The following is a 17807-nucleotide window of genomic DNA, read 5'->3' as shown; positions in this document are numbered from 1 at the left end:
TGAGGCTTTTTGCTGATGGCTGTGAGTGATAAAAAAATAAATGTGGTGTGATCCCACTGACCTGCAGCAATTTACAATCTAGAAAACGAGATAAGACATGTATACAAGTGACTTTGATATAAGACATGGATATAGTCATTAAAACACAGAGGTGCTGACAATATGTGTTAAAGGTACTAAGTGTGTCCAGAAGAGGAAGTGATTAGTTTGAGCCAGAGCAAATACTGATGCTTCCTTGCAAGAGAGGCATTTGAGTTGGGCCAGGAAGATGGCACAGATTTTGAGAAGCAGAGATGAGGGGAAAGGATTTTCAGACAGAGGGAATCACATGTGACAGGCAGAGAGGTAGGCGAGTGTAGAGTATATTTAAAGAGTAAACCGAGGTGGGGATTTAGTAATAAAATACAGTTAGTCATGTAAAGTATAGCATGGGGAATACAGTCAATAAAATTATAATAACTATGTATGGTATCAGATGGGTACTGGATTTATTGGGGTGATCACTTTGTAAGATGTATAATGTGTAATCACGATGTTGTACACTTGAAACTAATATACTATGGTACGTTAAGTAAAAGTAAAAATAAATTTAAAAAAACAATAAACCAATTTGGCGGAAACAGAATATTTGAGTAGAGGGAGCTCGTATTAGCTAGGTGATTTAAGGCCAAATCCTGGAAGGCATTAAATATTAAACTAAGAATTTTGGACTTTATCCTGTACTTCATGGGGGGAGGGTGAATGATAAGATTCAATATCACTTTGTTTGTACAGTATTATATTTTATCTAATTATAGGTTTCACTCCCCCCTCCCCCGGCCCCAACAACGAATTCCTCAAGGGCAAGGAGCACGGCTTATTCACCTCTGTCTCCTCAATGCCCAGCGTTGTGTCTGGCACATAGTCGACATTTCCTATGTAACTCTTTTTCATTGAAGGAAAAAAATATCAGACTTATAAATGTGGCTCTAGACTTTAGAAGACAGGCTGAGGCTTAGATTGCCAGTGAAGAGAGTGAAACGAGAGGACACGGCAGAGGAGGCCCACGGAGTGGGCAGGCAGGGGCTGGGGGCAGCCACAGGTAGGACAGGGATGTATCCGAAAGGTGTGGAAGTCAGAGAAGGAGAGGGGAGCTGGAGGGTGTGGACTACAGGTGTGAGGGAATGAGAGCACGTCCGGGAATTACAAACTCAGGCTTGCAAGTGTGACACTGGGTAGGATAAGTGCCCATTCCTGACGTAATTTGTGGTAAGGGCTCCACTAAACACATTAGTTTTTGCCTGATTCTTATGGCAATCTATATTTTATAAAGGTTTAAAAGTGGGAGACAATAACTTGAACATGTAGTTACTTAGAATCTTTGTACAACATTAAAGTTTTCTCAGTCCTTATTTATCTGACTAAATGCTAATTATCTGAGTTCTGGATGCTTCTGCTATGACACAAATTCATCATATTTATCAAATATTGATATGTCTTTTTAAGATTACTGTTTTTTGAGGAATTTGTCTTCTTTTATTTTATAGGTGGGATTCTTAATAGATTTTCCAAAGATATAGCAATTTTGGATGATCTTCTGCCTCTTACCATATTTGACTTCATCCAGGTTTGTAAAAATAAGTATTATTATGTGTGTTTGCAGTTGTTCGTACTTTAAAAAATGAGTAGAAAAAAGAGATAAATAAGTTTTTGCTTATTTTTCATTTGACTGAGAGTTGAAGCCCTATGGTATGAATTTTGTCAATACCAAGAGTCTTCAAAGGAGGCATAATTTTAGTAAATTCAGTGATGAGTCAAAACTCTTTCCCTGACCCAAACCCAAGGCAATCCCACAGTTAGATGTAACTGTCTACTTGGGAGTGGTTTGAGAAGTATAACAGACCGTGTTCCCCCAAATCACTGTCCATGAAATATGACATTTTTGACCTTGGCATCACTATTTGGTGGCAGTCACCCACCTCCAAAGGGCCCGTGTGAAAAGGAAGATCAGTTCCTTGGTGGGCTAGAGTTTCAGCCAGTCTCAGCCATAAACACTTCAGCACAGATCAGCTAGCTACGCAGTAACCTCCTGATAAGGACCATGATGCAGGGCCAGAAGGACATACACGTTTTCGAGAAGGGGAAAGAAACATTCAGGACTGGTGAGGACCAGCGCTGGGTGGCAGATATGAAGAGGCCTGCAGGGCAGCCTGGCTCCAAGCACATGACTCTGGGGCGGGGGGGCGGGGGGAGCGAAGAGGGAAAGGAAGGGACAGAGATGAATGGGAGTTCGGGGATGCCACCTGAGGTCTCCATTCGTGACAGGACTTAAGGAGGGTTGTGAATTAATAACCTTGGCTGTTGGACCGGGATGGAAAACAGCTTCCTATCTGGCTTAGGTTGAGCCCCAGAGAGCAAATACCACAGTCTTAGTGATCTCCTTGGAGAGACAGTTGGAACAGGATGCAGCCCATCCTAGGACTGAGTCATTCTTTCCTCCCACTCACTTTCACACCCCACCCCAATAACAATACTTTATTTGAGAGAAACTGCACAACAAAATAAGGGCTACCACATTGGTGTGTATACACAGCCGACATTGGCAGGTGCAGAAAAGCCGTTGTCGGTTTGCCTCCTGTGGAATGATTGGCACAAACACAGTAGCTGTTCCAAGTGAACTTTTTAGCACTTTGGATTTCCTTCAGTTGCTCTGTTTGGGGATATAACTCAGCAGCAGTGGCTGGAAACTTTTAACTGATGCTTTGAGTTCGTGCATCGGAAGGAGCGTTCTCAGTGTCTTCCTTTAAATGCTGGACATTTGTTCTTTGTTCCAGGAGTGTACATGACTGGTCCCAAATACAGGATTATTAAATGAGGTACAAACTGGAACATGGGCATCTTGACATGATTGCACAAGGAGTCATGATTTTTTGTTGTTGTTGTTGTTTTACTTTAGTAGTCTGCTGAGTATTTTCTGAATCGGTATAAGGCTTACTTCAAAAAAACCTCGGGAAGAGTTAATTTTTAAGTATTTATTTTATAAATTAACACTTTTTGACCCATGTGATGGCTCTCAAATCCTTTCTCTTACAGCAATTACAATAATTTCTGCTCAAGTTCTAATGTTAGGGTTCATTAGATATTGCTTCGCAAGTGGTTGGGAAGGGCTCTTTTAATTTCCCTATTTTATTTATAGGAGGGTCTCACAATAAGGAAGCATAATATATGACAATCAAATAAAGTTAAAATCTGATTAATTCTGATTTATTAAAAAATTCATCACAGGTGCTCCTTTAAATTGTGACCTCCTCTGGTTATACTTAGTTATGTTCTGATTAGTGAAATTTAATTCTAATCGCAACATTTCAGGACATGATCTTTGTACATAATAAAGTATACCTGTAAATTTCTTTTTTTTAAAAAATAATTTCTATTTACTCTATTTCCTAACATTTAATACAGTTCTCGCAAATTTGCTCTCTGGGTTGGAACATCACATAATGAAAATAAAAGCTCTAGATTCTATTCTGCAGATACCACTATTTATTTTACCTTAAGAAGATACTTAATCTCTGAGGTCTCAGGTTTCCAACCTGTAAATGAACAAGATAAATCTGTGATAGTCATGTTCAGTACTAAAGTTATATGCTTCAAATTAGCATAGGCCCGTACGGAACAAATTTGAGCTTGAAGCCAAACAGAGAAAAACTGTACTCTAGCTCCTACTTATCTCTATTTTTGGGTGAATGATACATGTTTTTCATGAAACAAAACCTACATATTTTAAAATACTGAATTTTTCTTTTCTCAGGCCTCAGAACGTTTAGTCCTTTTTTGATTTCTTCTCTCTTAACCTAATACACGATTGTACTCTAAGTCTTGCTACTTTGATCTCTACTGAGTCTTTCACAGTTTTTCTCCTATTCATTCTGTTAATCCCATTAAGACTTTGCTTAAAATTATCAAGGACTCACTATTATTTGTGAATTCCAAATCTGGTGTTCATTACATGGTTTTAAATAGGTATTAATTTCCTTATCTCTTATTAATTAACTAATTAATTAATTAATTTGCTTACCTTATTTCACAGTGATCCTTTCTTCTTATCAGCCCAGTTTCACAGGCAGTGCTAGGTAACCTTCAGTGTCAGGAATGCTTTCACGCTGCCTTTGGTGGGTGACACGTGCTGCCCACTTCCTGGGAGAATGAATGGATGGTGCCTTGCAGGTTTTATAGTCTGTTGAACGTTTTTTCGTTTCACAAAGTTTCGGATTTGTGTAAGTGTGAATGGGAATTAGAAATCTGTGCTCACATGTTCACTTTGTCCCAAAGTCCCTCTTGTTTACTTTGTGGTTCTCTCACTAATACTCTTGGTCTGAAATGCCTTGTTTCTTACCCATTGTGAATTAAAAACTGGGACAGAATTTAAGTGTGTGTGTGTGTGTGTGTGTGTGTGTGTGTGTGTAATTAGAATATCAAATATATTGAACCAGTGCCATTAGTTTTGCACACAATGCTAAATTATTAGCGTCTGACTTTAGTGCTTAAAGATGGCTTCTTCTGGAGCAGATAATTTTCCTCAATGCTTAGGCTTATTTTTCACTTGTTTCCCAGTTTGAGCTATATTCTAGATGGTTATAATTGCTGGAAATCTGCTTTGTGAATGGTTCCTCACTTCCAGTTGTACTCACCTTCTCCATTCTTCTCTAACCCAGTGGGATATCTTGGTTAGTTTACTACTCAGATGTGTGGTAAAAATAGCACAAGTCAGATGAACATCATACTGTTTACAACTGTCAACAGCAAACAAGGACCTGATCCTAACAAAGTAGCCGGGTATCTCCATGCTGCCAATGCAGCAGCATTTTGCTGGTATTTAATATGATGGCTCATTTAAGTGAAATCATATTACCTACTTAATCATGCTTACAACTTAATTTTTCTTTTTTTCTCAAAAGATTCTATTTCTGAGAAAAAATATCCTCGGTTAAAAACTCTAGTTTCCCATGGATGAAGTCTTGCTATGGGCATTTGGGGCTTTCTCACTGTGCTGATGGCATTTGGAGGGCAAGAAGGGAATGGGGGAGACTTCCCTGAGATTGAGTCATCACATGTACTTAGTTCAGTGTCTGGTACAGTAAAGATTTCTCTGAATACTTGTTGAATGAAGGAGGGGCTGGTATTGCAGAATTTGATGATTGGAGATGTAGATTTTTTTCCTAGACAAGTGTCATTGAGATATGATCATCTGAAGTTTTAGATGAAAATAACAACCTATTCAAAGACGATTTATGAGTTCTTAGCTACACCCCCATCTCCGCTCCCATCTGCCAAAATATTCTGTTTCATTTAATTAGCTGGAAATTGCATGTGTCACCATAGAAATTGGTGGAGAATTGGATCACCGATTATTATATAGATATTATGATAAGTTTATTTTGTAACCCTTGTTGTAACAGTTTAATGGGTTATTGCAAAGCAAATGTTAGCAAACTTTTAAAAATTTTTATTTATTGCGGTGACATTGGTTAGTAAAAATTATATAGGTTTCAAGTGTGCCCTGGCTAGACTCACTGAGCAGATTTTTTTTTCTTTTTAAAATGTGTGGATTTAGTGTTGCATGGAAATGAAGAATTTAAACCTTCAATTTGAGCCTGAAGAACACTAGTGTGGTTGCTTGTTTCTGTGAATGTCAATGGGGCTGTTTCCAGTTTTTTGGTGCATAATGTGAAGAGATATCTCTAATGGATAGGCTTGACTGAAATGCAACATTCATTTTGACAACATATGAGATAGAAAACATTGTCTAATTTCAAATTAAATCAGCCACACTGTTAAAATCATTTTTGAACCTGTAGGTCATCTCCAATTATTTTAAGGAACAGGAACAGAATTTTTGGGAAGGGGAGTAACATTTATTAAGTATTTTTTTTCATTTTCCTAAACATGAGAAACTGAGGTTCAGAGAAGTTATGTAGCTTGTCCAAATGACCATGACTACTTTGAAGCAAGATCTTTCTGACTCAAAGACTCCAAGATGAAGGCACCATTTTCAGAAATTGTCTAAGCAAAATAAATGCTAACATTTCACATCACCCACACTAAAATTGTCTCAAAATAAAGTTTATTTTAAAAGAGGGCCAGGCTAGAAAAAAGAATCACCCTGTTAAATTTTTTTATCACACACCTTAAAGTACACAGGAAATGAGAACATTCTGAGATCCAAGATCACCGTGTTTTCAGGACTTCAAAATGTTATTAGGAGGGACCTAAACAATTTTTTGAATATTCATGGAAAAGATAAAAAAATGTACTTTGAAGTGACAGACTTCCTAGTAGGAAGGTGCGTGCCCCTTGGTGAGAATTGAGCAGAGTATGAAGAGCTCGTTTAGAAATATACCTTGTCCATTTTGCAATGTGAAAATCTTTACTCACCAACGTGTTTTCTTCAATCCTACAGTTGGTATTAATTGTGATTGGAGCTGTAGTAGTGGTCTCGGTTTTACAGCCCTACATCTTCCTAGCAACAGTGCCCGTGATCATCGCTTTTGTGATATTGAGAGCCTACTTCCTTCAGACCTCCCAGCAACTCAAACAACTGGAATCTGAAGGTGTGGCGCTGACTGTGCAACGGTCACCTCAGAAAATATCCACAAGAGAGACTTGTGATTCTCTGTTATTAATCTATTTTTCTAAAACTTTTTTCCTGCCTTTAAACTCTTGCATTATATAATGGTGACTTTAAAAAAGTGTGTTTATATAAAAGCAAACAGTAAATTACAAAGTACACATAGATTGTTTTTGTTCATTAAGACCATGTGAGTTCGTTTTGGTTTTAAAACAACTGTATAGAGTCTGATCAGTGTTGGTGTATGGGATATTCATTCCTAATTTACTGATATAAATTAGATTTTAAAATGATTCTTCTACCATTACTGAAGGTTTGTCTGGGTTCCCAAACGATACCAGACAGAATTCTTCCTTCTTGTTTCAAACACCCTTCCTTTTTCTCCTCGAGTCAGCCTTTTTTGGCGTCCAAACCCTTGCTTGACGTTGAGCTGTTTGAAAGGAAGTATGTTTTTCAGTAACAGCTTTGGTGCAGGTACGTTTTCAGGGGATACATTTCCAGGTATTTCTGCATTGAAGGTTATTTGCTCAATTAAGTCATATAATCATTCTTAATCAAGGCCTTGAATAAATTGCCTTAAGAGAAAAACATTTCCTCTCAGCAGTGATTAATTCAGGATTAGCCAGAAAAACAATGCTCAGTGGTAGCCAAGAAACATCAATAAATAATGGCAGTGATTTTATAAGTTCCCATCCATGGTAGCCAAGTAGAAAAGGAGGTAACGCAGTAAAAAATAATACATTGCATCTGTTCCAACTATGGTACCAGAATCATAACCTCCCTAAACCAGTGACATTACTGTTTGATTAACTTTTAAGCTACTCTTTATCAGATACATGGTCGTAAGAATTTGTATTATGTATTTACATGATTTGCCTTGTTTCCTATGGGAATATTTCACAGGCAGGAGTCCAATTTTCACTCATCTGGTTACAAGCTTAAAAGGCCTATGGACACTGCGTGCCTTCGGACGTCAGCCTTACTTTGAAACTCTGTTCCACAAAGCTTTGAATTTACATACTGCCAACTGGTTCTTATACCTGTCAACACTGCGCTGGTTCCAAATGAGAATAGAGATAATTTTCGTCATCTTCTTCGTTGCTGTTACCTTCATTTCTATTTTAACAACAGGTACTATGAACTTGTTAGCTATTTAGCGAAACATTTAATTTAAAGTTCTGTCAACTAGTAAAATGCTACATTCTATCGGTTAAATATTTTAGATATCTTTAAACAAATTTGGGGGGAATTTGTTAATCAAAACATTTGTTAGTTTATTGTTGAACAAATAATTTCCTTGAATTTCATTTCTATTATTTTATTGTTGAACTAATGACTTCTTTAAATTAGAGCCGTCTATAGTATTGTATTACCCCTGCTTTATGGTTTAAAAAACTGAGATACAGAGTGTGTCAGGTAACAAATATGTGATTGAAAAGGATCATCTCTTGACTCTCATATTGGTAAAGAATTCAAAAATAATAGATCTCTTTAATAAGGGGCTCTCTGAATAGGGGAAAAGAACACACACACACACACACACACACACACACACACACACACTCCCCATCCCTGGTAAGTTTTGTTCTTTTAACCACCAGTTGGTAAAATTCATTATCCTAATGAGAATTTTACATGACGAAAAACTGCCACCTATGTGAAATGTTAGATAAAAGTGCCATATTTTTCAAGTAGAAATGTGCTGAATTTTAGGATCTTGGATAAAACACAAAATATTTCATAAGTAAAGTAAAAATCTATATGCATAAGTAAGCTCTTCAAAATTAAGAATTTGAATTACTGTTTTACGAAGTGTTGAAATATGTATACAGATATGACAGTGGACAAAGGCTCAGAGCAATTACCCAATTTGAAGGATTGTTTGGCTATATGAGCAGAATCCTGCTCAAATCAAAATGAGGCGTGAGGTGGAGCGCTGTGGGCCTGTCTGACAGAGCCCTAGGGCAGGAAGCCTGCTCGGCCTCCAGAGGAAATGGGATCAGCCCTGAGAGACAAACTCAGCTCTTCTTCCCATCTCTTGAGGCCAGATGCTGGCCTCTGTCCCTTCCTTTCTGCAGCTGCTTCATTTATTTCCCTCTTTGAAGACTGGTTTTCCTGCTGTACCGGGGCTGTGGCACAGTGACTTTATGTGGTCTCTCCATTCAGGCCCCCAGAATTAACAGCAGAGTTCATCTGTCCAGTTACAACAACCAGGGAGAACAGAAAATAGGCTTATTTGGTCCCACGGGCCTCCTGCAGTCCATGCAGCTGCTGTGAGGGTAGTAGGTTCCCCACATTCGTGTTCTCTCAGCCGGGGCAGTGGAAAATGTCTCTACGAAAGGAATCCAAGTGAGCAGGCGAATGAACCCTTAGCATACGGTAATACTGGACAACATTTAAAACAAAAAATAAAGTTTCCTTTTAGGTTCAGGATTTACATTTTTTTCCTTTAAGTTATTGAAAAGAGGATCAAAGAAGGCTGAATTACACACATAACGGTTTGTTAACAATTATATGTCATGTGCTGTGCCATAATGGTTAAAGATCTGACTGAGGCCTGATTTACCAGGGGTGATAGTCAAAGCATTTAACAACCATGTACTTTAGGACCTGTCAATCAGATCAGATGCCTAGCAAGCGTGAATGCTAACCACACACTGAATATCAAGGTGTTCAGCTGTATTAACTCGTACACATTAATTAACTTCTCTAAGGCCCTCGTTTTCGAGTTTTGTGAGTATTAAATGTGATAATTTGTACAAAACCCTTAATATAGTGCCTGGTCCATAAATACTCATACATCTTACATTGCTTATTATTGTTAGTGCTGTCAAACGTTATCTTACTCTCCTCTTAATCTTCAGAATGAGTAACATATTGGCATCCTGACTAAATCTTCCCTATTGGGAATAAATGATTTGGTACTAAAAGCATATACTTGCTGTGTATGCTTTATCTTCTGTTACACGAATTGTGGAAGCAAAAAATTTCAATTGATAGTAATAGGATGAATTATTTCTTCCAATTTTGGAACCCTATGACAATTTTATTATGCATAATAGCTGCAAGGACTGACTCTCAATTGAGACTTGATAACCTAAAATGATAATAACTTAAGAAAATTTGTATTAGACAACTTTTGTGGCCATAAATACTGAATATTTATGAATTTTAATCAGTGGTTCTACCCAGCCCTGAAAACCTGTTTATTCTAATTAAACGCTGAGTGAACTAGTATTATCTTTTTTAAAAACAAAAATGGCAGTCTTGTCTTTCCAAAGGGCAGACCCATGAGTTTTGACTTGCTGTTGAAACTCTGAAGTCCACTTTTGCCCCAACAGTATCTGATGAGCTCAGAGACAGTCCTTGTAAAGGCACAAAGCACAGCTAAATGTCTTCTGGATGCTGCTCACACCTTCCCCTGCTTCCGACTTCTTTGTAGACGAGCTCATCAAGACACAGGCCTTTTCTCCCATTATCTATTATAATCTTTGAAAGTGTTATTACTTACAGAGTAATAGCAGAGGAGATAAACATGGTATCTAACCAACACCAACAGCCCCTATAATATCTGAAACATTTAAAAAGAGGGCAACTCTTTCCTAATCTTCACTTTCTGATTTAAAACATTGGCTGAATACTTACTATAGGCAGGGCATTATTATTAGTGGTAGATGCTATGCCGAACTGAGATGAAAGATGGTTAAACTGGCACAACATTGAAATGTAACTTTAAATGACAAATGCCCTAAGAGAGATATAGATACAGGTGTTCACAGAAGAGAACTAGAACAAAGTTTGTTTATCTTTTTTCCACCTATAGGTGAAGGAGAAGGAACGGTTGGCATTATTCTAACGTTAGCCATGAATATCATGAGTACATTGCAGTGGGCTGTGAATTCCAGCATAGATGTGGATAGCTTGGTAAGTCATTGTTATTTTTTAAAATTTTTATGAAAAAATTCAGACAAACTAAAAAGTATAGGTAATAACATAAGGGACAACAATGTACCCAACCCTCAGCTTAAGAAATAAAACACTGCAGATAAATATAAGGCCACTATGTATCTCTCATTAAACCCTTATCTCTTCTTTCCTCCACATTGATAACCACAACCAAGAACTAGTGCTGCAGTGCACGTTATTGCACAGTCTCCGTGCCCAGGATTCTTCTTCTTCTTCTTTTTTTAAAGTTAAATTTATTAGGGTGACAGTGATTAGTAAAATTACCTAGATTTCAAGTGTACATTTCTATAATACGTCATCTATATATCACATTGTGTGCTCACGACCCATAATCAGTTCCCCTTCCATCACCATATATTCGACCCCCTTCACCCTCTTCTACCATCCCCCTTTCTCCCTTACCCTCTGGTAACCACTAAACTTTTGTCTGTGTCTATGATTTTTGTTTCTTTGTTTGTCTTGTTCCTTTGTTGCATCCAGTTTTATATCCCACATATGAGAGAAGTCATATGGTTCTTGACTTTTTCTGTCTGAATTATTTCGCTTAGTATAATCTCAAGATTCATCCATGTTGTTGCAAATGGCAGTATTTCATCTTTTCTTATGGCAGAGTAGTGTGTATATACCAATCCTAAGAAAAAAGAACAAGGTTGGAGGTATCACACTCCATGATTCAATTTGTACTACAAAGTGACAATCAAAACAGCATGGTATTGGCAGAAAAAGACACACAGATCAGTGGAATAAGACTGAAACCCAGAAATAAACCCATATGAATATGGACTGATAATTTTTGACAAAGGAGCCAAAAACATACAATGGAGAAAAGAAAGCCTCTTCAATAAATGGTACAGGGAGAATTGGAAAGCCCAGGGTTTTTCTAGGACAGATTACTCAGGAGTGGAATTGCTGGGTCATAGAATTTACCCACATTCAGCTTCACTAGTTTGTGCCACATTGTTATCAAATCTGTTGTACCAATTTATATTCCCATCAAGAGAATAATTTTCATAGGTCCATGGCTATGATATGCAACACAATATTGTCAGGCTTTTTAGTTTTGGCAATCTGATGGAAGTGAAATGATTTCTAAGGAGATAGGGCAGCTTAATACATAGTTATTGGTCTTTGAGTTTCCTCTTCTGTTAATTGCTTATTCATATCTCCTGCCCATTTTTCAAATAGACTGGGATTTTTCTTAATTGATTTGTATGCATGTATGAATTCTGGATCAACTATCAGTTCCGTACATTTCAAACATGGTCCTCCAGTCATTGGCTTGACTTTTAATGTCTTTTGATGAAAAGAAGCTTTTAAGTTCAGTGAAGTTCAATTTTCTAATCTTTTATGTTCTGTGCTTTTGGTATCTTGTTTAAGAAATCCTGCCCTACCTTGAGTTTTCAAATTTATCAGTATCACATTTTTTATAATATTTTTTTCTTATTTTCAAAATTTCCACAGTCTTTGGTGATAGCTCCTTTCTCATTCTTAAAATGTTTATCTTTTTTTTTTGCTTGGTCAATATTGTCACACATTTGCATACTTTATTGGTGTGTACAAAGATCATACCTTGGTTTTATTGTTTCTCTTGTCTTGTTTTCCTAGAATGCAGTGCCTTCAGTTATATTTAGGAGTGAACACTGTGTCAGAGGCAGAAATCCCATGGCAGCAAGAGTGAGACATAAAGGAAGCAAGGCAGATTTCCTTTTTTTATTAAAAAAAAACAACAACACACACACATATATAATTTCCATTCAGACTGTGTAGTGTGTCTGATGGCTTAATCATCAACTTTTATTGGGCTGTCTGGAGTACTGTATGTAAACTCAGTCATCTGTTACAACACTGGTGGAGAATCTCAAAACCCACGTTGAGAATGACTATATTATTACACATGAAGTTCCCTTTCTCATTCTCTGAGAAAGTCCACCTGTTCTCAGACCACACACATTCATTCAACTGTGACATTTGTATAATCCATTCTTATTAGAGCAAATATCATTATAAAAAATATTTCTAGGGAAAAAAACTTTTAAGTGCCCACTTTTTGCCCATATGTCTTAATATTTTATTTAACCAAAGCATTTTTATAATTCTTGAAATGAAATTTAACCTGAGCATGACTTAGAGTAGGGTTTATCTCTTTTCCTTTAACATTATTATTATTATTATTATTATTATTATTATTATCATTATTTTTAGTTTGACCAGCTCTTTTTAGAGACTCATTCATCTCCTTACATAACTCTATGCTTTTGGGGTTGGGCCTCATAAAGTTACTTAAAAATATTTCTGATGGCAAATAGGAGAACAGCAAACAAATATTGTACTTGCATTTAATTCTTTGTTCCAACTTTCTACAACTTTGACTTGACAATTAAAATCCTCATCACTTCACCTCTTTCTTTATGTAAAAAATCTCTTCACCTTTTTATGCACAATTCCTTTCTCTTTGTCATATTACTTTTCTTGGTTTTTGTAACATCCTCTACACATTGATGTCAAAACCTTTCCCGTTGCGCTTCTATTCTGCATGTCCAATCTCCATGAAAGTGTCCCTATGGTATTTTTACTTCTTTAGTTTTCACTTGGGTATCCTGGCCTTTGTGACCTGTGCTTTGACATTGTGTCTTTCATCTCCTGTTATAAAAGTATCTTTGCAAAGAACTATTGTGTTATAATACAATCTCTGAAAAGTGTCAATATTTACATTTGATTTCACCTTTAAAAACCATGTTCTTTTGTTTGAATATCGAAGTGATCATGTTAGTTTTTATTTCCCTGCTAAATAACGCAAGTGGTCTTTCCTGGGCATTGGTGGACATTTATTTAGGTATTAATTCCCATCATACTGCTTTCACCCATGCAATTGCTAAAGTTATACCGTAATTTTTAAATTTTCACCTGGCATATGTTGAGGTAGGAGGGGAGGTAGCTGTGCTCTCAAATTGATCTTAACAATGATCTTGAGTGATCTTAACAATAAAGGTCCTTCTGACCTCTGAATTAAAAATTCAGTATGTTCTCATTTTACTTTCCTGATTTGTTAACTGAATTTAGATCTGAGTTTAAAATGTAGTAAACAGGATGTTTTGTTTGACACATGCTTTTAGTATTTCAGTACTGGGCTCCCGAGGAAAAAAACATCTTTAGGATTGGAAAGAATATTTCATTTCCCCAACTGGCCTAGGTCAGACATGGACAGAGTCAAACGTCTACAGAACTACGAAGTTATAAAAATAGCAGTATGACTTTTCTTTTACTGCTTACACCCAGGTGCCTACCTTTCATTAGCTTTCAACCAGTAAAGGTAATATTTGGATGATAGCACTTCCTCATCCCTCCCTCTAGTCCCTCTGTGTTTATGACCGACTACACATCTCAAATATCGACCCTCACCACTGGCCAACAACATTTTTATTACATTTTCCTAACAAATTCTTTCTTTTTTAATTTTCCGGCCACACATTTATTCAACACAAAAGAATCCCTCCCAACTTGAATGAGGTAGTTGACCACGTCCACGACCAAATCAATCCGTCTATGAACTGGAATTCCGTTGCTGACCCAGCCCCGGCCTCGGCCTTCTTGTGAGTGCAGGGGGCAGCGCTCTGTAGGTGTCTGTCAGCGTCCCTTCCTGTGAGTCCTGCAGGTCATTCACCCTCCAGACCTTTGGGCCTTGCCCTGCCTGACTGAGGCCAGCTGCGGCCAAGGTTGCAGGCATGATCTCGGGGTGGGGGGTTGAGGGGCAGGTGGAGGTAATCATGGAGATTTGGGCTCCCCTCATTGGTAAGGTCAGTAAATGTCTCCAGGCAAACTGTCCCATCACACAGCCTCGTGGTTTGAGAGGCTGCATCGCCTTCACCACGTGATGATCAGGCACATTCTTGTGTGCCAGCCTGGGTGTTTAGGCACGGGAACATCCTTCTCAGCCACCATCACCCCCTCCTTAGAAAGGAGTTCTCAGTGGCCATCCGGTTCTTCTTAGTATCAACATCACGGCAGTTGCTGCCTCTGGGGCCGGAGCAGGAAAAGCCTAATAAATTCTTTATTTTATTCCCTATCGTAGTTCTTTCCCACCTTCTTGTCTCTTCTCAGGTGCCCCAATAATTCCACTTCCTGCACTCTCAGTCAATGACCTTGCTATGTACTTCAAAGGAAAAAAGAAAAAGACGCAACCAGAAGGAATTCCGTCATTTCTCCCCACCATTTGCACCACCCTGCTGCACCTCTCCTTATAGGCTGTACCTTCGTTCTGTGTCTTTGCTCTTATATGAAGGCCAGTAATATGTGATTAACCCCTGTGTGGGATCTTTCTCCCTAGCTTAAAGCCACCTTCTTTTGATCTCCAGCTTGCACTCCATTTCATTGACCTATTTACAGCAGAACTTCTAGAAAGAGGGCCTACTCCACTTCATTCCATCACCCCGTGACATGGGACCAGTACCTTACCAGAGCCCAAGTCCCTGTCTCCCTCTCAGCAGTATGTTTACCATGGACAAATCTTTCTTCTTGTGATACTTTCTTCTCCTATTTTCATGATGCTTTTCCCTCCTGGTTTTCCTGCTCCTTCTCTGGTTCCACCTCAGTCCTCTTTGCTGGCCCCTATTATTGCAGACCTCTAAACCTCAGCTATATTCCAGCCCTCTTCTATGTACACTCTCTCCAGCTGTTGTTATCTAACTCCATGCTTCAAAAACTATCTCTTAATGAATCACACATTCATATCTGTAGTTTAGACTACTCCCCTGCTCTCTAAACATGTGTCCAACTACCAACTTGACACCTCCATGTGTTCATAAAACACAGTGATAGAATATCTTCCAGGAGATTTGATGTTTTAGCCTGTAAGTTTTTGTCCAGAGTCTCCTCAAAATACAAATGGGATATCAAGAGACCATTAAAAGGAAACAAAGTGTCTATTCTATCTACTAATTTGCCAACTTTATGTAGTAGGTCGGGAAATAAATCATTTGAACATTGTCAACTTATGAACAATATACAGCAGGTCCTCAAATAACATTGTTTTTATTCAATGGTATTTCATTATAAAGTTGATGAGATGCTCTAGGAACTTAAGTTTTGTTTATATCAAATTAGACTATGGTAAAATTGGTTTCATTATATGTCATTTTGCTTAAAGTCATAGAACCTACTGACGATAAGTGAGGACTACTATAGTTTAAGAGGTTGTGAACTACCCCAGAAAATTTTTAAAAATAGTAAAATTATCATAGAGTCTAATTTAATAACTCCCACTATAAACCCCCATGTTAGGGAATTTCAAGTTATTTCAATTGATATCAAAGTGTTTTAAAAATTGTTATTTCTAATTCACTGTTCATTTTAACATGAATTGTGTATCCTTCTCTCTATTCATTTCAATTGTATATCTCATACCATTATGTAGATGGGATGAAAAGAGAAGTGTTCATTCCTTTTAACTCCATACTTCAAGTACTAGATAGATTATAGTTTCTATTGCTAAAGCAATTATCTTAAGTTTTTTGCATTCTTATTTAACAAAGCTGTGTACTGATTTATTTCCTATGGATTCACAGGATACATGCCATTTTTAGTACCATATTCTATCTCTTATTGTTAGCTGTGTAAGCATTCTGTATCTTAAGACAATGGATATCTGGATTTCTGCTCCATGAATGAATGAAGATTAAATACATACACACATACATAAATACATAAGTAAGAGCTAAGGGGTGCTAAGGTGATGCCTCCGATTTAGTGATATCAAGCTATCTGGTGACTCACAACTTGTCAACACTTGTAGTTTCATTGTTTGAATGAGGCGGTTGACAGTTTATGTCCTTTACGGGCTATCTACCATGTAGTGAGCACAACTACAAGATCTGAGCATGTGAGTATCATCTGCTTCCTTAATTCTCCAACAGCATCAGCAGATAAACCTTTCCTGCTGTACTGTGTGTTCCTAATAACACAAGAGAAAGAAAACCACAGGATGAGCAGGGAAGACTGTGTCTCAGCAAGGCTTACATTTAGATTCCAGTCAATGGGGCTCCAGAAAGTTCTTGCACGATTGATGCAATCTGAGAAGAGTTTTCTGTCAATAGAAACTCCCTCTGTTTCTCCTTTGTCCTTTCATCGCCTGTGTTTATTTTGGGTTCCAGTGAAGATCAAGTGACTAATTGTACAGCGAGGAACAAGACACCTGATGGGAAGAGAAAAAGGGAACCTGGCATTTCTTCTTTGCTGCTAATGCCTAATTCTCTTGTATTGAAAATAGTTTCTGCTATAAGAATCTGAGGGGAGGGTACATTTCTCCTATTTTTTTGCTTTATTTTAATGGTCTCCTGAACTTATCTTTCTTTTTTTCTGTTTTCACAAGTCTTTGTGGTATATTTTCCTTTCATGACCTCTGTCCCAAGACTTCTTTCCATCTCACCATTCTCTTTCTATCCTACAGAGTGGTTTTCTACTCTGCATTCAACTCTGGCCTTACCATCAGAAGTCGTGTGGCCTTGGCCAAGTCACACCCCTTCAAGGGCTTCACTTTTCTCATTTGTAAAATGAAACGGTTTGGTTAGGAATTTTCTGAGGTTCCTGCCAGCTCTGACATTCTCTCTCTTTTGAACCCTTTCCACATGAAAGATTTCAACTCTTGCTTGTCATGTTCAGGCGTTATTCCAGAGTCTCATGAGAGTCACACATACCTGCCACTCTCCCTGAGACCTGAAGTCCAGTGTTGAAGTCATTCCCCAGTGCAGTTGTTAGAGCTGATCAAACAACTCTGAACCAGTGTGTTACTAGAACCAACTAAGAGAAAGAACATGCCATTAAGATGTTCTTGAGTCTTGAATTGGTAGGAGAGGCTTATGAGAGTCCTACGTCATTGCTGGAGTGCGGGAAAGTTTGGAAAATTATTTGTTGGGCTTTGTTCCCATTACTTCACCTTTCTGGGTTTAGATTTTCTCATTTGTACCAAGAAGCAATGGATTAGATCAGAGGTTTTCTACCTGGCAGCACATGAGGAATTATAAAATTTAGATTACTCAGTGTCCTCTGAGAACAATTGAATCAGTTCTCCTGGTCAGGGGCAAGATGTCTAGGCATGATGTCTATATTTTTTAAAAGTGTTCCAGGTGATTCTAATGTGTATCCAGACTTGTAAATCACTGCATTCGATGATCTCTAAGTTTCATTTTAGCTCTGATTTTCTGTGAGTTGTGGAAGGGGATCAGCAAACATTTTCTATAAA

At 37.8% G+C, this 17807-nt stretch overlaps 1 protein-coding gene across 4 annotated transcripts in view; it reads left to right on the top strand.

Annotated features, from left to right (window-relative positions):
• The window catches only part of CFTR (CF transmembrane conductance regulator), a 169357-nt gene that overhangs the window by 101146 nt on the left and 50404 nt on the right, over nt 1–17807 (top strand). For all 4 annotated transcript variants that reach the window (XM_088799959.1, XM_019743194.3, XM_088799960.1 and 1 more), the window contains exons 18-21: nt 1527–1606; nt 6440–6590; nt 7511–7738; nt 10431–10531. In XM_088799959.1, the coding sequence (XP_088656085.1) occupies nt 1527–1606; nt 6440–6590; nt 7511–7738; nt 10431–10531 (560 nt within the window). The remainder of the gene's footprint in view (nt 1–1526; nt 1607–6439; nt 6591–7510; nt 7739–10430; nt 10532–17807) is intronic.

The sequence above is a fragment of the Rhinolophus sinicus genome, chromosome 8 (assembly GCF_057876585.1).
Source record: "Rhinolophus sinicus isolate RSI-liver-muscle chromosome 8, RSI-T2T, whole genome shotgun sequence".
Classification (NCBI taxonomy): domain Eukaryota; kingdom Metazoa; phylum Chordata; class Mammalia; order Chiroptera; family Rhinolophidae; genus Rhinolophus; species Rhinolophus sinicus.
The sequence above is the reverse complement of the archived record's forward strand: the minus strand, read 5'-3'. Positions and strand labels throughout refer to the sequence as shown.